Source organism: Neophocaena asiaeorientalis, unplaced genomic scaffold (genome assembly GCF_003031525.2).
Source record: "Neophocaena asiaeorientalis asiaeorientalis breed wild unplaced genomic scaffold, Neophocaena_asiaeorientalis_V1.1 scaffold489, whole genome shotgun sequence".
Lineage (NCBI taxonomy): Eukaryota > Metazoa > Chordata > Mammalia > Artiodactyla > Phocoenidae > Neophocaena > Neophocaena asiaeorientalis.
In genome coordinates, this window is record NW_020174791.1 from 3034630 (window position 1) to 3052587 (window position 17958).

At 59.2% G+C, this 17958-nt stretch overlaps 1 protein-coding gene across 1 annotated transcript in view; it reads right to left on the reverse strand.

Moving 5' to 3' along the window:
• PRKCZ (protein kinase C zeta) overlaps positions 1-17958 on the reverse strand; it is a 93451-nt gene that overhangs the window by 474 nt on the left and 75019 nt on the right. Inside the window, 7 exon segments of the mRNA XM_024760285.1 lie at positions 1-38; positions 3111-3200; positions 3585-3664; positions 4351-4470; positions 5424-5511; positions 5698-5833; positions 7299-7385. The exon segment at positions 1-38 is cut by the window's left edge and continues 23 nt beyond it. Coding sequence (XP_024616053.1) covers positions 1-38; positions 3111-3200; positions 3585-3664; positions 4351-4470; positions 5424-5511; positions 5698-5833; positions 7299-7385 — 639 coding nt within the window.

Consider the following 17958-nt stretch of genomic DNA (forward strand, 5'->3'; position numbering starts at 1 on the left):
TGCGGCTGGAAGGGCGGCAGGGCCTGCTTCTTCCCCAGCTGCAAGAAGACACGCGGTCAGACCCACGCGCGCCGGCTCAGCGCCCGCTTGGAGTTTGCACAAACATAAACCACAGAATCGAACAGAAGAGACCGCCTTTAAATATGCCTCATGTTTAAAGGCCGATTGTTTTTCTCTTAAAGTCCAGCGGGAAAATTTTCCAGTCATAAAAACCCTACTTGAGCTGACAAATGCTGGCAGCGCAGGCCGCGCGGGATGTACCTGGGATGGAGCGCAAGGTCCGACCACCCACGCGGGATCCCACGCCATCTGGGGTTTGCGCCCCCCTCGGCAGCCCCACCACTTAAACCAAAGGAGGCTGGTTTGGGGAAGTTTCTTCCTTTCTTAATCTGGGAACCCAGGTCATAACGGAGCTGGGACCTGGCAGGGACGCCCACACTGGAACCCCTTCTCCCAAAAAAGCCTTAAGTGGCCATTTCTATGGTTTTCTTTTTATATGTAAATTTATTTTTGGCTGCATTGGGTCTTCATGGCCTTGCAAGGGCTCTCTCTAGCTGTGGCGGGCGGGGGCTACTCCTCGTTGCAGCGCGCGGGCTTCTCATTGCAGTGGCTTCTCTTGCTGCGGAGCACGGGCTTCAGTAGTTGTGGCACGTGGGCTCAGTGGTCATGGCTCATGGGCTCTAGAGCGCAGGCTCAGTAGTTGTGGCACACGGGCTTAGTTGTTCCGCGGCTTGTGGGATCTTCCCGGACCAGGGCTCGAACCCGTGTCCCCTGGATTGGCAGGCGGATTCTTAACCACTGCGCCACCAGGGAAGCCCTCTATGTATTTCTAATCCCAACGGGATGCAAGGCAGTAAAACGCTCGTCGGGCGGGAAATGGGGCGTCTCGGGACCCAGACTCTGCTTCCTACTCGACATTTAGGAGGAGGAGACATGCTCGTGCCTGGAGAGGGCGAGTCGCGCTCTGGGGCAGAGCAACTCAGCGCCACACCGCTCACAGTGAGGACGGAGGACGGCGAGGATGGAGCGGCCCCCACGTTCACACACGCGGTGACATAACCCAGCCTCCCACCCCCCACCCAGGTGTGCGCTGTGCACTTGTGCTGGGCCAGGCGCACTCCTAAGAACACAGATCGAGTCGTGAGTGAGAGATAAGGTCCTGCCCTGTGGGGTCTGCTCCCACCCACACCGGCCACGTGTGAGCCAGCAGCCAGCCCTCCAGCCCGGAGCCCTCAGCTCTCAAGGCCCGGAGCAGCTTGATTCAGGAAAAGGACGACCCAAGCCTTTCGGGACCGGCTGCCCTCTTCCCTTGGAGGGTCTGAGTGAGCACTGAGCCTGGAAACCTCCACCTGGGTGGGGCCTCCGTGGGACCCTGTCCAAGATGTGGAACTGTCCCAAGGCCCCGTGTGGGGAGGGAGCGACAGCCGAGTCAAAAATAAGCCCCCAGCCCAGCTCAGCTCACACCGGCTCTTTGCACTGTGGGACCCAGAGCCATCAGGAACTCCAGTTATAGCAAGAGAAACAAACCGGGCCTGGAACGTTGAAACATGTTCCGTAAGTTTGGGGACTTGGGAAGGACGAACGCAGGTTCTGCTGGCGAAGTTGGTGCATGAAATGAGGATGCCACAGAAACAGACGAATCCTTCCCAGTAACGCCCAGGTGTCAGGGCTGAGGCCCGCGCACCTGCCAGGGCCCCGGCAGAGGAACGCCTGTGTCTGTCACCCAGGGGATGCAGGAGCAGAGGGAACGGGCCGACCTCCGCAGGCAGAGCGGGGTCGCCCGTGCACAGACTGCAGTCACAAGGCCCCGGCAGCTGGTAGGGTTGGGCCACACCCTGGGCACTGTTACGGGGACACAAGGCCTTCCCTTCTTCCCTGACTTTCTCTCATGCTCAAGTTTCCGTATTCTTCTGTATGTATGAGATACATTCTGGTAAAAAGTGAAAAAAGGGGGCATTTCTTACACGATTTTCCCTACCTCAGGTCTCAGGCTGCTTTAAAAACATTTAAATAGCAGGAGTCAGAACAGACCACGAGGCAAGCACAGCTGGGTGCCGGCCTGGGGTCCTCCGAGCCCACCCCCTACCCCTGTCCCTGCTCTGGGGGCCAAGGCTGCCTCGGTCCGTGGCAAACCCCCCCGGAGTATCCCATACACAATGTCACCTCCTCTTCCCTCAGTCAAAAGCAGTGGACGAGGGACTTCCCTGCTGGTGCTGTTGATAAAACTCCGCCCTCCCAGTGCAGGGGTTTGAGCTCTGGTCAGAGAACTAGATCCCACACGCATGCCGCAACTAAGAGTTCGCATGCCACAACTAAGGACCCCATGAGCTGCAACTAAGGATCTGGCAAGCCACAACTAAGGAGCCCACCCCCACAACTAAGACCCATCGCAACCAAATTAAAAAAACAAACAGTGGACGAGAACGGTGCCACCCGAGTGATGTCCTGTGCATCCCACCACTTAGCCCTGCTGTGTTATGGGAAAGAGGAGGGTGGCGGCTCCGGTTCTGAGGAGATGGCCTGAAAGAGGCGAGGGAGCGGTGGAGGTCGGGGAGGGGCACAGCCGTGCAAAGACAGGAGCGGACCTGGTATGTCGGGCGTCGAGGGGATCACGAAGCCCCAGCAGAGGAGGCCGTTGCTGCTAGGGGCCAGGCGGGAAGCAGGGGACCAGCCCGGATGAGGGTGGCTCAGACCCAGGTGGCTGCAGTGGGGGTGGGAGAAGGTCCAGGCCCTGGAGGTTGAGTCCCTGAGGACTGGGTGGGTCAAGGTCCACTGCAGCGGGGAGGGGCCACAGTGCACCGGGATGTCCTATTGGAACTAGCTAGCCGGCCAAGCGGAAACGTCCGGGAGCTGAATCAACTCAGGTGGATGGCAGCGGTCACAGACCGGGCACCCCGCCACGGGACCCCCCAGCATGGCATGGACGCCCAGGCAAGGCTGTTCCCAGGACCTTCAAGAAGCAGCCCCCGCCCCCAGGGGCTTGTCAGGCCCCCTCCTTGTTCTTCATGAGTTTCCAGATGGCTCCCCGCCCATTTCCACCCATCGCACCCCCCTCGAGGGCCGCCCACCGCACGGGGCGGGGGGCGGTATCAGATTCCGCGCCGCTTTACCAGGTCCCAGTCTATACTACGGAAGAAAGCGTGAGACTTGATGTCGGAAAATCCAGTCTGCGGCCGGCAGCCGAGCCTCTCCTTAGGGTCCTGGGGGTCAGAGTTCAAATGAGGACAAGTCAGCGCAGAGCAAGGCGGCCCCTGATTCCCGTGCCCAGCAGGGGAACGGGCCTGCCCTCCCCGGGACCACCCCCCGCCGGCCCAGCACCCAGGCGAAGGCCAGACGTTCCCTTCACTGGAAACGCTTCCTCCCGGCAGGTTAAGCTCCTCTGGGAAGTTCCTCTTTGGCATCATTTCTCGTCGTTACATTTTGTCAAGTGTGGACAAGCATCCATAGGACCAAGGAAGGATGCAGAGAGCCACAGCCACACCCGACACTAAAAATGCCAACCAGCTGGTGGAGCCGTGGCCCCAGTAACTGAGAAAGGGCCGCAGCCACGGCTGGCTTGGCTGCCACGGTGGCCACGAGCGTACCTTGTTTAAAAATCCTTTCAACACGTGGGAGGCCTTGACCGAGAGGAACCGGGGGATCCGGATGGGCTTCTCCAGGATGACTGCAACGACCCGGACCGGGAGGTGAGCGCCAGCTCCCTCTCCGTGCCCAGCCCCCGCCCGCCATGTCAGCTCTGCCCAGCAGCCAGGGAGCCGGCAGTCTGCAGGGCACTGGGAAACCTCCTGAGCAGTCGGTTTGGGGCACTCGTGGTGCCCTGGGCCCCATCCTACACCCCAGCAGGGTCTCGAGGCCGCAAAGGGCCCCAGTGCCCACGGTCACACGTGCTCACGATCGCATACGAACCAACGGTGGCTCAGCTGGCCCCGCGTCCCCACGTCCACGGGTGCCAGAGGCCACCGTGGGGACAGCCTCAGCCCTGAGCCCCAGCATGCCGGGGCTGTCAGTTCTGGCCTGGGGCCCAGATTGCAAGGAGCCGTGGCTGGAAGGGGGCAGCACTGTGGCTGAGCACAGCCGCTGCCCGGGACTCATGTGCACACCTGGCGTGGGCGGAAGGGAGTTTGGGCTAAATCGGGACAGATTCTCTTTCCCGTGGGCGTGAGAGTGCCGTGTCCCCCCAGCCACGGCCGTTCCCACACCCACGGCCCGGGCTTTGCTCCCTGAGAGCCGGTCGTGGACGGGTGGCCCCACCTAGTCTGTGGCAGCCGCGGGGACCAGCCTGGGGACCTGCACCTCTGAAAGGGGAAATCTCGCAGGGTGTGGAGGCAGCTGGACGCACGGCCCACGCACCTTGGAAAAGGTAGTCCTCGGTGTTCATGTCGGGGTTGTCGGTGATGATGTCGAAGGGGGAGCGGCCAGCCATCATCTCGAACATCAGGACGCCCAGCGCCCACCAGTCCACGCTGAACCCTGGGGGAGAGCACAGGCCTGTCAGGTCGGGCCTCTCCGGTTGTGCTGTCCCGTCACGGGGCGACGGTCATGACAGTTTGCGTTTCCGTGTCCCCAGCGTCTCCCAGGCAGCCTGGCCTCCCCTCTGTCCACTGTCCCCGGGACGCTCGGTTCCCCCTTACTAGCTGCAAAGCTGTCTCCACATCGAGGCAGTCCACGGACGGCCAGCTGCTCCCAGGGTCTGCAGCTGTCCACCTCCATCACACACGGGGTCCCCATCCCGGGCCAGGTTCTAGACTCCCTGCTCTGGTCCACAGCTGCCGTCTGTCCTTCTCTGGCTACTAAGTGACTTCAACCCTATCAGCCTCCTGGGTGCCCAGGTATCGGAGGGTGCGAGAACCTGCCCACCCTGCCTACCCGCCCCCCGACTGTTAACAGCAAGGAAAATGTGTGGAAATATTCGATGGTATATTTGTGACGTGAAAACAGCAGAACCCAAGGGAGGGGTGACAAGCTCCAGTGTCCATGGGGGCTGTGCGCGGCTCTAGCGGCTCTGGGAACCCCCTCCAGAGGGCGGCACCCACTGACTCGGGACACCCGCCTCAGCTCTGTCTTTACTTTGTCTTCTCCTGCCCAAGCCCTTCGGGCTCCTTGACCAGAGGGATCCTGTCCAGTGACCTCGCCAGGGGACACTCAGGTGGACACACAGGACAACAGCTGGGGACTGAGGCCAGTTAGTGGGTTGGGGCTGGGACGAGGTAAGGGTGTGCGTTTTAGTGCAATTTGCTTAGGAAGCCCCCTCTCCCCGGCTGCTGGGCCAGGGCCCCAGAGCCCCTGGTTGGGAGCCCCGGCAGGGTTGGCCCCAGGCAGGCCCACCTCCCTCTCTCTGCTCCGTGGCCGAGTCCCCAGGGAGAGGAAACTCCCAGGGCTTGGGGCGCGCTCCCCCGCCTCCGCTGCGCCCCGCCCACACTCACCGTACTCCTCTCCTCGCAGGATCTCCGGGGCGATGTAGTTCGGGGTCCCGCAGAAAGTGCTCGTCGTGTCGCCGGGGCCCAGGCCTTCCTGTAGGGATAAAGCCACTTACCAGCAGGGAGGGGCCCGCCAGACACACCCCCGCCGGCGAGAGAGCCAACAGAGGACCGGTGACGTGGGGGCGGCCGGAGCCCGGCAGCCAGGACGAGACGGAGCGGGCGCTGGGTTGCCCGGGACCCCCCGGAGGCAGGCGGGGGCAGCGGGCCGGGAGCCCACCTTGCACATGCCGTAGTCCGTCAGCTTGATGTGACCGTCAGCGTCGAGGAGGACGTTGTCCAGCTTCAGGTCCCGATAGATAATCCCTCTCTCGTGTAGGAAGTTGAGCGCGATACAAATCTCGGCAGCGTAGAACCTGGGGAGGGGGTGACACCCGTCATCAGCAGAGAGAAGCCAACCAGGAACCGGGACGGGGGCCCAAGCACACAGACGTCCCGTATCCTCCGCTGAAGAGCGCGTGGGCCGACAGGACAGGACAAGGCACGCAGCGTCCTAGTGGTCAGGGAGACGCACATCAAACCCGCCATGAGACCTCACCTCGCGCCCACCAGGTGAGCTGTTTGGACAGCCACTCTCCAAACCCCCCAGACAGAAAAGAACAACTGCTGGTGAGGATGTGCAGAAACTGGAACCCTTGTGCACTGCGGGTGGGGATGTAAACTGGTGCAGCTGCCGTGGAAAACAGTATGGAGGCGCCTCAAAAAAATTAAGACTAGAATTACCACGTGACCCAGCAATACTACTTCTGCGTACATATCCAAGAGAATCGAAAACAGGGCCTCGAATGGGTACTTGTACCCCCGTGCTCACAGCAGCACTGTTCACCGTGGCTAAAACACAGAAGCGACGCAAGTGTCCATTGTCAGATGGTGGATAAACAAAATGTGGTCCACTGACACATGCAGGGATACCCAGCCCCACACGGGGAGGAGGCCCTGACCCTGCTCCGGCGTGCGTGGCCTTGAGGCCACGATGCTGAGTGAAATAAGCCAGGCACCAAAGGCCGCGTCCTACGTGATCCCGCTTCTACGAGGCCCCTGGAGGCGATTCATAGAGACAGAGAGGAGGAGTGTGGCGGCCGGGGCTGGGGCAGGGGTGGGGAGCGAGCGTCTCATGGGGCCAGAGCGTCGGTTTGGGAAGATGAGAACGTTCTGGAGACGACGGTGGTGATGGTTGTACAACACCATGAATGTGCTTAACGCCGCTGGGCTGTGAACTTATAAATAAATGCGCTGAGACGGTAATTTTATGTCGTGTGCATTTTACCACAATTAGGAAAAGAGGACACGAGCGTGTGGGGCTCGCTCTTCTTGAATGACTACCCGCCTCCCCCCAGAAAGGATCTATGGTGACTCATAATGCCGCGTGGAATTATTTTCCAGTGAGGAAATGAGGAAAAGAGAAAAATATGGAAAACAGGAAAGAGCTACGTACGGGGTGGAAATAAACGCCCCACCCGCCCGTGAGGCCAAGGCTGCGCGGCGGTGATGGGGTCAGTGTCCCTGAGAGTCATTTAAAAAGAAACGGAGATGGTCTTCCTCTTCCAGGCCAGCCCCTGCTGTACATCCGTGCAGATGGCGGGGAGCGGCCTTGCCGTCCAGGCGGCTAAGCTGATGGTCGGAACGTTCACCCCGTTTCAGAAACGGGGGAAAGCACGGCGCCACCGCACACGCAGCGCTCCGGGGGGTCGGCCACTCCCAGGACCCTCCCGGCTCTGGCCTGGCCCCTGGCAGGAGGCAGTGACCCCCTGTGCCCCTTCCCCAAATCCACTTCCCTCCTCCCGACGCCCCAGGCTCCCCCCGGCCCCCGGCTGCACCCACCTGGCGTGCTCCTCGGGCAGCTTCCTCTGCCTCTGCATGTGAAACATGAGGTCGCCCCCGTTGACGTACTCGATGACCAGGAACAACCTGTGGGACACGTGGCGGGGAGGCCAGGGTCACAGGTGCGGCCGGGACCCCCACGGGTCCCCCTCTCTGGCCGGTCACCCTCCTGAGAGGCCCAGGGAAGGCGGTGACCGGGGCTGCCCGCCCCGCTCTGGGGTCAGAGGGAAGCTGCTCAGATCTGACCCCGATGCAGTAAAACTCAGGAGAGAAACTCACCACTCGCTGCCTCCAACACAGTTATTTGTTCTCCCAGGGGTGCCAGGCCTGCCTTTGGTTAAAAAAGGTAAAAATAAGGCAGGGCTGGTGGCCGGAGGCCCACTGGGGCAGGGAGGGCACTATGTGTCTGGGTGGCTGCAGAAGGCCTCCCCAGGGAGCAGAAGCCCGGGTGGTGGGGGGACGGGGAGGGGCCACGAGGGAGGGCAGAGAGCTGAGGGACCACCCCGTAGGCCAAGGGGAAGCCAGAAGGGCAGGTGCACAAACCAGGTGACGCGAATGACCCTCTGGCCGCTGTCTGGATGCACCCCAGGCAGGGGGGACGGGCAGGCGGAAGGGGGAGGAGGTGCCCAGGTGAGAGCACAGGTGCGCTGGCCAGGAGGGCCTGAGGCAGAGGCCGCAAGATTGCCAGTGGGCTGGGCAGCCAGGAGGGGAAGGAGTGGGTGGGACCCTCCCTGAACAGCAGGTCCCAAGGGGGAGGGTCAGGCTCGCTGACCTGGCCCCAGGGCGTCGGCGATGCCGGCTGCCCTCCAGGAGGGGTGTTGGGGGCAGCGGGGTCGGGGCTGCCGGCGGGAGGATCCCTGTGATTGACAGATCCGTCCTCTGGATGCAGGCAGGGCCCTTCAAGTCTCCAAATTTACCGTTTACCATGTGGTTTCTTCTCTGATAAGATCCTTCTCGCATTTAATAAGGTTCCATTTTCAAAATTAAATTCACACACGATTTTCCAGAAATACCCTGCTAAGGGCAGCTCGTGGATTTTTAGGTCAACGGCTCCTCTGGGGCGCTTCTGGAGAGCTGGGAGCACAGACGCAGGGGAGCAAACCCACCGGCCCCCCAGCCTGTCTGCATCCCTGATTCAGGGACGACGTCCTTTAACACGGGGCAAGTGAACGAGCTGCGGATCGCCTTCCGAGTCTCTGATTACATGTTTAGACCAGAAACAACTCCCAAATACCTAAACAGCAGAAGTGGAGACAAAAGCCTGAACACTGGGTGGGCAGCCAGAGCCTTCCCTGTCATCCCGGAGAAACCCAGCTCCTCTGTGGGGGCAGGGCGTCTCCCCTGCCTCCAGAGGATGCTCTCGGAAAGGCTCCAGGAACCCTGGCCCCGACACGGGTCCGCCCGCTTTGCAGACAGACTGTACTCACGCAATCTTGCCTGTGGCTGCTTTCACACTACAACAGAGGTGAGAGACGGAAAAAGCTTGCCGACCGGCTACAAACAGCAAGGACAAACGACAGCTGCACAGCCCCCGCTGACCGTCGGGCACTATTCCAACACGTGTGCACGTCTGATCCTGGCAGCTACCCTGAGGGAAGTGCTATGCAGGTCCTCGACCCCTGGGGAGAGGCCTAAGACCGAACGGTTTTTAAAAAAAACCATTTACTAACAGCTCTGTGACATCAAAGCACAGGACGGTATCTGCCACCAGGACCTGGAATCAGGCAGCCCCAGGAGGTGTGTTCACCCCAACGTGGGTGCTCCCCAGGAAACGGATGTGGCCGCCCACACAGGGACAGAAAGCCACGCCATTCCAGAGAAAAGAAAGAAATACGCCAGTTCTAGAGACAGACACCAGCAGGATGGCTTAGGGAGCAGAAGAGATTTAAGGGGACATTTAAGAACCCAGAGAAGAAGCAGCAATGGTAGTTTCCCTTCTGTATCCACGGGAAAGCCCGTCAAGGGAGTTTCAAGAGAAGCCGCATCTCTACGCATGGACGCGGGGACACGTTCAGCTGGTCTGTGGCTGTCACCTGGGGCCCCGGGTCTCAGGTAACTTGCCGATCAAGGAATTTATTTAATTTGTGAAACTGATCAGCTACAAGAACAGAAAAGGATGTTTTTTTTTCTTAAGGCAACTGTGTAGCTGAAGATTTTTTTTGTTCTACAAATAAATCTTAATACTACTTCCAACATTTCACTCTTTCTTTTCCCTTTTAATTTTTACAGGAGTGCGCTGCATTTACAATGTTGTGTTAGTTTCAGGTGTACTACCTTCAACATTTCTTTAGAGCAAAACCCCACCAGAACCGCCAGGGGCTGATTCACCCTGATGACAACGTTTTGTGTGACTCAGACAAGCTGGCTGCTATGACAAAACGCCCCGATGTCCACGGCCAAGCGCAGCTGAAGGCCGTCTCTGGGCTTCACGCCCGGGGCTCTGCCATGGCGCAGGCAGAGTTGGCACGTGTGTGATGCCAGGATGGGAAAGAAGCCACCCCTGGGGCCCAGACAGCAGCTTACGTTTCCTCGGTACTTAACAAAATGTGCAAAATATAGTAAAACCTCGCAAAACAGGATTCATCGAGAGCTGGAGACAGAAAGGGGAGTAAACACCACAGTCAACTCACAGGCTGGGACCAGGGCAGGAGCAGAGGCCAGAGGCTGGCCCTACCTGCCTGACCCCCATCACCCGAGGAAAACCTGGGATGTGGGGCCTATCCGATGGCTGAGGGTGCTGGGGGCAGGGGAAGAGGGGACCGTGGCCCCATCTGCATGGGAGATGCTCTCCTCAGCTCGGGGATGAGTCAGGCCAGGCCCCTACCTCCCCACAGCCCCCATGGGATAAAACACCAGCCCCAGGCTTCCCTGGTGGTGCAGTGGTTAAGAATCCGCCTGCCAATTCAGGCGACATGGGTTCAAGCCCTGGTCCGGTAAGATCCCACATGCCACGTGCACCACAACTACTGAGCCCACGTGCCACAACTACTGAGCCTGTGTGCCACAACTACTGAAGCCCGTGCACCTAGAGCCCGTGCTCCGCAAAAAGAGAAGCCACTGCAATGAGAAGCCCGCGCACCGCAATGAAGAGTAGCCCCCGCTCGCCGCAACTAGAGAATCTCGCCGCGTGCAGCGACGAAGACCCAGTGCAGCCAAAAATAAATAAACAAATTTATATATATATAAAAAAAGCCACCAGCCCCATACCTCGCTCAGAGGGGACACCGATGGCATGGGACAGTGTGCTGAGATCAAGAGGTAATGCCACATGGACACCAGCAGCTGGCTGCATCTGGCCCCCCACCCATGTCTGTCAATAAAGCTTTATCGGAACACTGTCTTTGTCTGTCTGAACCCCAGTGAGTAGATGCCACAGAGACCACGTGGCCCTCAAAGGTGAAAATACTTACCATCTGGTCTTTTGAAAAGAAGTGTCGACCCCGCTGGTGTAAAAAAATAACAAGAACAGCAGCTTTTACAGCCCTCACAAAATGTCAGGCACTGTTCCAAGCACATCTGTGTATAAAACTTAACCTGAGAACCGTGCGGTAGGTTCTAGGAGTTTCCCTATTTTACAGACGGGGACACCGAGGCAGTGGAGGTGAAACAGCTTTCCCAGGATCACACAGTTACTGTCTAATAAGATCTGATAGCGGCTGATCTGGATGAATCCAGGACGCAAGCCTGGAGCCCCACCGCCAGTTACCGACCCCCCATCACAGGGGTGGCTGCCCCCCAATGGAGCTCAGGGACCAAGGAAAGGAAAAGAGGAAGCAGACAAGCACCTGGGCTCCCGACAATGAACGACAGACAGGAAAGGAGGCTGAGGGTCAAAGGGAGCATCTCGGGAGAGACCACCCTCATTCCCGGATGAAAACACAAATCAGAAACGCAAGGCAAGCCCCAGGACGGACATGGTCAGAACCAAAACCCTGACTCAGAAGGATGCTCACAGCGGTCACGGTGAGCATGCGAACCAGACACAGCCCACGGCCCCAGGGCAGCTGCCAACGGAACAGGGAAGCTGGCAACTCCAGGCCCAGAAAAACCCCCTCTCGGAGCGGGGGCGATGAACGGCTTGTCTCCATCTCCCCGTGGATGACGCGTGCTGGCCGGACACACCACCAAGCACCCGTCTGCATTCGAGGGCAAGGGGACCTGGCTAAGCCTGGCTCAAGTGCCTGTGCTCTCACACGTGAAGGACGCACGGAACGTGAACTCCAGCCCTTCCCAGACTCGGGAGTCATGCCGCACGATGAAATCGAGCAAAGCAGGAGAGACCAAAACAGCGAAGCAGCTACAGGAGGACCGGCAGGAGGGTGGCACACCTAAAAAACATAAAAATTACAGCAAACGCAATTGGGTGGTGGAGAGAGGGAAGCTGCCCTCTGAAACACCATAGGCCCCAGCAGATTCAGGGGATCCTGCCAAGAGATCATTTCAATGAGATTTAGAATGTTCCAGAGAGTAAAAAAATAAGGAAAATGCAAAAATCTAATAAAGATTGTATAAGGGGAACTATAGATGGATCAGAAAACATCAGTGAAAAACTCCTAAATAAGATCAGAAAACTGAATTCAAAAGCACATTAACAAAACTGTACACTAAGACCAGGCATGCGTTTCCCCAGGAATTCAAGGAGAGTTCAACCCTGGGAAATAGGTTATAATGATACAATTCATCATTTTAGGAGGCCCCGAGGAGTAAAAATCGTAACAATCACCTCCATAAACGGTGAGAAGCCCTTTGGAAAAAGTCCATATTCTTTCTTGACAATAAAATAAAAAGAGGTGTAAACTTCCTTCAGACAAACTGTAACTCCATGCCGGTTATTGGCGTGTCTGTAACCTCCCCACTGGGAGCCTCTGAGCTGCGTTTCTGAGGCTCTGGGGGAGATGGGATGATGGGGTCCAGGAGTCCGTAGCGGGTGAGCCTATTCCCAAAAGCCAGACAGGGGCAGCACCTCCTCAGCCTCCAGCCTGGTCAGAAGGGGCCCCTGTGGACCCGGAACTCAGGGCGATGGCCGCAGGTGGAGACCCTGGTCCCTGCTGCTCCCTGCCTCCCCCAGTGCCCCTGGGCCCCTTGGTGGAGCAAACGCCAACACATTTGACTGGAATGCCAGCGCGGTCTGGTTCTGCGTTCCTGACACCCCGCTGGCCCACAGCAGCTGGCGCTGGGCCCCTCAGTGCCAACACCAGACGCGTTCCCTTGGGGTCAGGAAGGGGACGGGTTTGTCCACCACCACCAGTCCCCAAATGCGCTAGGTACTGGCTGATGTCATTAGAGGGGCACGAATCGGGAAGGAGGGGGTAAAAGCATCGTCTGCAGGTGTTATCACTGCACAGCCGGAAATCCAAGAAAACCACCTGAAATTTACTGGAGAAAAAGAACCATGAGGCAAAGGGCCCGAAATCAATGTGCAGAAGCCGCGTTACGCTGCTTGTTGCTCTAATGGAAGAAAAGGCCTCACTCACAGTAGAAACAGGAGAGAAACACTCAGGACAAAGATGAAGCGAGGAACTGAAAAGTGCACGAAGGAAAACTAAGACCTCCCGAAAGAGCAGATGGAAAGGGAAACCACGTGACTGAGCAGGAAGAGCTGCACCCTAAGGATGCCCCGTCTTCCTTTCCGGAGCTGGACAGGTTGACTCCGAAGTCCACGCGGAGAAATAAACAGCAAAAGGGAAAACAAACGGCAGAACGTGCGGACGGTAAGGCCAGGGAGCGCGCACAACAGCTACTTCCTCCTTTCGCTCTGCTGCGTTTTGAAATGGCGTCAAGTTTTTTTTAAAAAAGGAGCTACCCTTTTACGTGGTTTCTGATGTCGTTTAATAGTTGGCAAAAGCGCAGTTTCAGGCCTGGTCCTGACAGTTACTTCGACCAAAGGAGCCCCCACGCCCGGCTCTAGCGAGGCCCCGCCCAGGGGAGGCGTGCAGCTGGACAGGACGTCATCTCAGTCAGGCAGTGGCTGCGTGGGGCACCGGAGTCACCGCATCCTAACGGGATGGTCCAAGGACGCCAGCTCACGGAGAGCACGTCCCACGCCGGTGCACGTCCGTCCCCAGGCACGCGGTTAATAACACGTCCCCGCCACCCACTTGCCCTGGTCTGAAAGCAGCCAGTCGCCACCAGATTAGGAAGAAAGAAGGAATCACACTCAGTGAAGGCCGTGTGTGGGCACAGCGGCGGGAGGACTCAGGCCCCTGGGCTAGGCGGACGGAGGCCACGCCCCACGGGTCCCTCACTGTCCGGGGCTGTGGGGTGATCCACGACAGCTACCGCAGTGTTTCCAGAGAGATGGAAACGATGGAAAAATACAGCGAAGTCCTGAAACCTCCTGAGTGTTCCGGGGAGTCTCGACCCACTTCTCCCCACGTGCGCCCTCGTGCCGGGCAGTCTAGCCCGAGGGGCCCTGCTTGGCAGCCTGAGGGGTCAGGGCTGCGTCCGGACCGTTTTAGGGGATGCAGGGGATCCAGGTGGAGAACAGAGGCTGACGTGGCTCCACCCACGCCTACTGTCACTCAGCGCCGCGCTTTCTATTCCGGGTTTAAATTATGACGGGAACACATGTGCTGCCTTTGGAAAGTACAGTGACTCTCGTCCCCAAGGACGGAGCACCTGCCCCTCGAGGTCGCGGATGACTCCTGCCACGTGCACGGCCCTGAGGGCGCATCCTCACGCAGATGTCACAGGTGTCCCGTGACCACCACCAGGGCCCCCGGGAACCGGATCTCCCTGACCCTCCATCAGGAGCGGGCGGAGGTCAGACTGGGCCCGGGGTCTGCTCAGTGCAGGCCCGCCGGCTTCTCACCGTGGCGACGACACACGTGGCCCCGGCTCCCCCTCGGCTCCCGCGTCCCAGCCCCACGTCCACACCGCCCACTGGACGTGTGCTCGCCCCGCGCCCCCAGCTCTCCATGTCGGACCCCACCTGCCGCCCCAGCAGCGCCAAGCGTTCGTCAGTCCTGCCACGCTCTCCCTGGCATTGGGCGAACTCACCATCCTCGTCTCCCTCTAGGCCTCCCTCAGGCCTCCTCGCCCAGCAGGTCCTGTGTCCCCGGCTGAGGATCGTGGTGCTTTCAGAAGCCGTCCCACCGTCAAGCCCTTCCTCATCCTTCCCCGGCACAGCCGCCTCCCCTGGGACACACCCGTGCGACCATCCCTCGTGGGCTCTGCCCCCACCCCACCCCACCTTGGCGGCGTTCCCAGGGTACACGTGTGCGCTGTGGCCCCCCTGCATGGGGCCCTGGGACCCCGTCCAGGCTGAGGTCTCTCCAGAGCTGCAGGTGAGTCCCCAGGTGCGATTTACAAAGGCCAACACACAAGGTGTTTCACATCTCCAAGGCACCGGGAACCAGGAAGAACCGAGTTTAGCGTCTAAGCGGGCACTGCAAACAAGGCACAGCCGCTGTGTTCTTCTTTAAAGGGTAAGAAGCACCCGCGTCCGTACAGGAACACAGATAACCAATTGGGCCAACGGTTAAAAGGCTTTCTGTTGGAACAGCAAGTTGACTGTAAACACTTTACCGGTGGCTTGCTCATCTGTGATCTGAGACCACGCAGAAGCGAGAAAAAGGTCCCCAAACTACAATCTAACGTGGGGGGCTGGGGGAGGGAGAAATCGATTTCCAGCCACCATCTCTCGATCACCCATTTTCCCCACAATAGCTTAAACTGAAGCCACTTCCCCTGTTTTGGCCATTTCGGAGTTAATTTTGGCTGTTGTGTAGAAAAGATGGGCTGTGTGGATACGAACGATGGTTTTTCCGTAACACAGATGTTTATTTTACACTGAAACCCCACTGTGGGACTTCCCTGGTGACGCAGTGGTTAGGAATCCGCCTGCCAATGCAGGGGTCATGGGTTCGAGCCCTGGTCCGGGAAGATCCCACATGCCGCGGAGCAACTAAGCCCGTGCGCCACAACTACTGAGCCTGCGCTCTAGAGCCCACGGGCCACAACTACTGAGCCCGCGTGCCACAACTAGGGGAGACCGTGCGCCTAGAGCCCATGCTCCGCAACAAGAGAAGCCACCGCAGTGAGAAGCCCGCGCACCGCAACGAAGAGCAGCCCCTGCTCGCCGCAACTAGAGAAAGCCCGTGCGCAGCAACGAAGACCCGACGTGGCCAAAAATAAATAAATAAATAAATACATACATAAATAAATACATTTATAAAAAAATTAAAAATAAAACCCCACTGTACCGTCTGCATACGTTTGTACACACGTGGTGCTCTGTACCCTGTGTATACACGTGGCGACATTAAAGACTGTAAGGCTCGGGACGCCACGTCCATGAGTGAACGTGGAACAGGGCAGAGCCGGACGGCACTACTGGATTTGGGGAGAAAAAAGAAATGCTTATTCTCTTCCCATCCGGAGACCCCCTTCTGATAACTGCTCGTGAGAAACTGTGTCTTATTTACCAGAGTTTTGCTGGTGGCGGCCCGCGGGCGCAGCTCCGGAGTGGAGCGGGTGTCCGCTGTGTTCAGCGGCGCTGCAAGGGCTCCGCCGGCTCCCGGCACCACGGCAGGCCCTCGGGGCGGCAGCTCGGCGAGGAGCCCACGGGAAGAGTCGAGGTGGCCCGCACGCCCATCCCAGCCACGTCCCCGCCGCCACCCTGCCCACCCACCTCCCAGTTCCCGACTCCAGTGGCCTCGCTCCGCATCCACCAGCAGCAGTGGGCGCGGTGCTGAGAGCCGCCCAACGTGGGGCGGGGCAGCTGCTGGCTCCTATGTCCTCGCGGGCTCAGACACGAGGTTCCGTCTGTTTGTTCCAAGGCCCAGCACCCCCAAGAAGAGAGGCCCTTTCAGCCGAAGCTTACATTATTCACGGTTCCCCGGGAGCGGGGCCTTCCTGGCTGTAAACGTTTCACTGACGGACCCACAGCCACAGTCCCTGAGGTGGGCATCCCTGCCATTCCCTGTCCCAGGGCTGAGACGGGGCCCAGAGAGGGTGCCCTGGGCGAGGTCGCCCGGACAGTAAGGGGGGGCTGGCACGTGAAGCCCAGCTGTCGGCTCCAAGCCTCTGCTGGTACCACTGTCAGGAGAACCACAAAAGGCTTTGAAAGACTGAAATGAGGACGGGGTCTCCGGAGGAACCAGGCTCTGCTGGCACCACCCTCCCAGGGCACGGCTTCCGGGGTCTCCCTCCGTCTCTGAGCCACTTTCCAACCGGGTGCGTTCTACACCAACAATGCCATCCACAGACTCGCAATGGAAGTCTGCCTGGTGGGGCCCCTCCCGGCCTCCCGGCCGGCTCGGCACCAGGCACTGGCCAGTCCCAGGGTCCCCGTCACCCGACGTGTGCGGGATCTTGAATTCTCCTGTGAGCGGGCTGTAACCTCTGACGAGTCCCTCATTAATCAGTGAGTCACATAAACGCTGACACACGCTCACTTTATAACTGTACCAAGGACATGACTGTACCTTAAAAAAATCATCCTTCAACACCACAACTGCCTATGAGGTGCCAGGTATGAACCAACTGCTGGGAGCACAAAAACACCCCACCCGGCCCTGCTCTGAGGGAGTCCACACCGTGGGTGGTGGGGGACAGGCGTATATCATAAACCGGCGTCAAAGCAGGCACGTGGAAACAGCCCGGAGAGACACCCTATCCTGACTAACCAGGTCTCAGGTTCTTCTAGACGTCACTGACGGATTCCATAGAAGTGGAGGCAAAGGAACTAGACGCGGAGGCTAATGACCCCCGGGACGCCTCCCGGCTGTGAACGCGAAGGCCGCAACGCACCTTCTCACGTCAGTCTGGAAAGGCGCTACAGTGGGGCTCACACGGAAACACCTGCGGGATGGTTTCTGTTTCCAAGTCTAACCTTAACGCACCTGGGAACACGTGAGCCGGCGGATTTCCGGGACGCGAGTGCAGAAAGCGCTGTGCTCCTACAACAGGGCTGGAAGTGAGGCTGAAACACCTGACCCTCGTACGTCCACGCCCTACAAGTTCATACGGTGAAGTTAACTGAAAAACACAGCAAGACTCGTTCCACAATACGTTTGGGGAGCGTGGGGTTGGGGGGCACCCTCGGGCGTGCCCCATAATCCCAAGAGACTGGTCACAGCCAAAGAGAGGTGAGGAAAGCGCACCGGACACTACTGCTGGGCCCTCCCGGAGCCCCGGGCGGGGGAAGAGGCCCGGCAGGCAGGGCGGCAAAGATGGACAGAGGGACCCAGGGGCAGCCTGGTTGCAGGGGCCTCGTCCACACGCCTAGGGGCCTGGACTGTCTCCCAGAAGCAACTGGGAAAGTGGTCGGGGGGCTCTGAGGCGGGTGATGGATACTTCAGATCTATGTTCTCGAAACATGGCTCAGTTCCAACGTGGGGGAACTGACAGCCTGGTGCCCCAGGGACCGGACGCCCCGAGGAGGCTGCAGCTGGGGCTCAGGGGGAAAGGGAGGGTCTGAGACCCACTCAGGAGGCAGAATCACTGAGATCTGGGAAGGTGGCGACGCCAGTTCCGGTGGGAACAGGGGACCAAAGATCGAGAGAGGTGGGGCTGGGTGCGGGGGGGTGTCGGGGGGGTGAGTCACCGCTCTGATCACAACGAAGCCCCGAGCAGGGAGTGGGCAGAGCAGGACCGAGACCGTCGTGCAGAGAGGCTTGCCTGCACGCTGGGCCCTCGCTCGACCACTGGCTCCCTG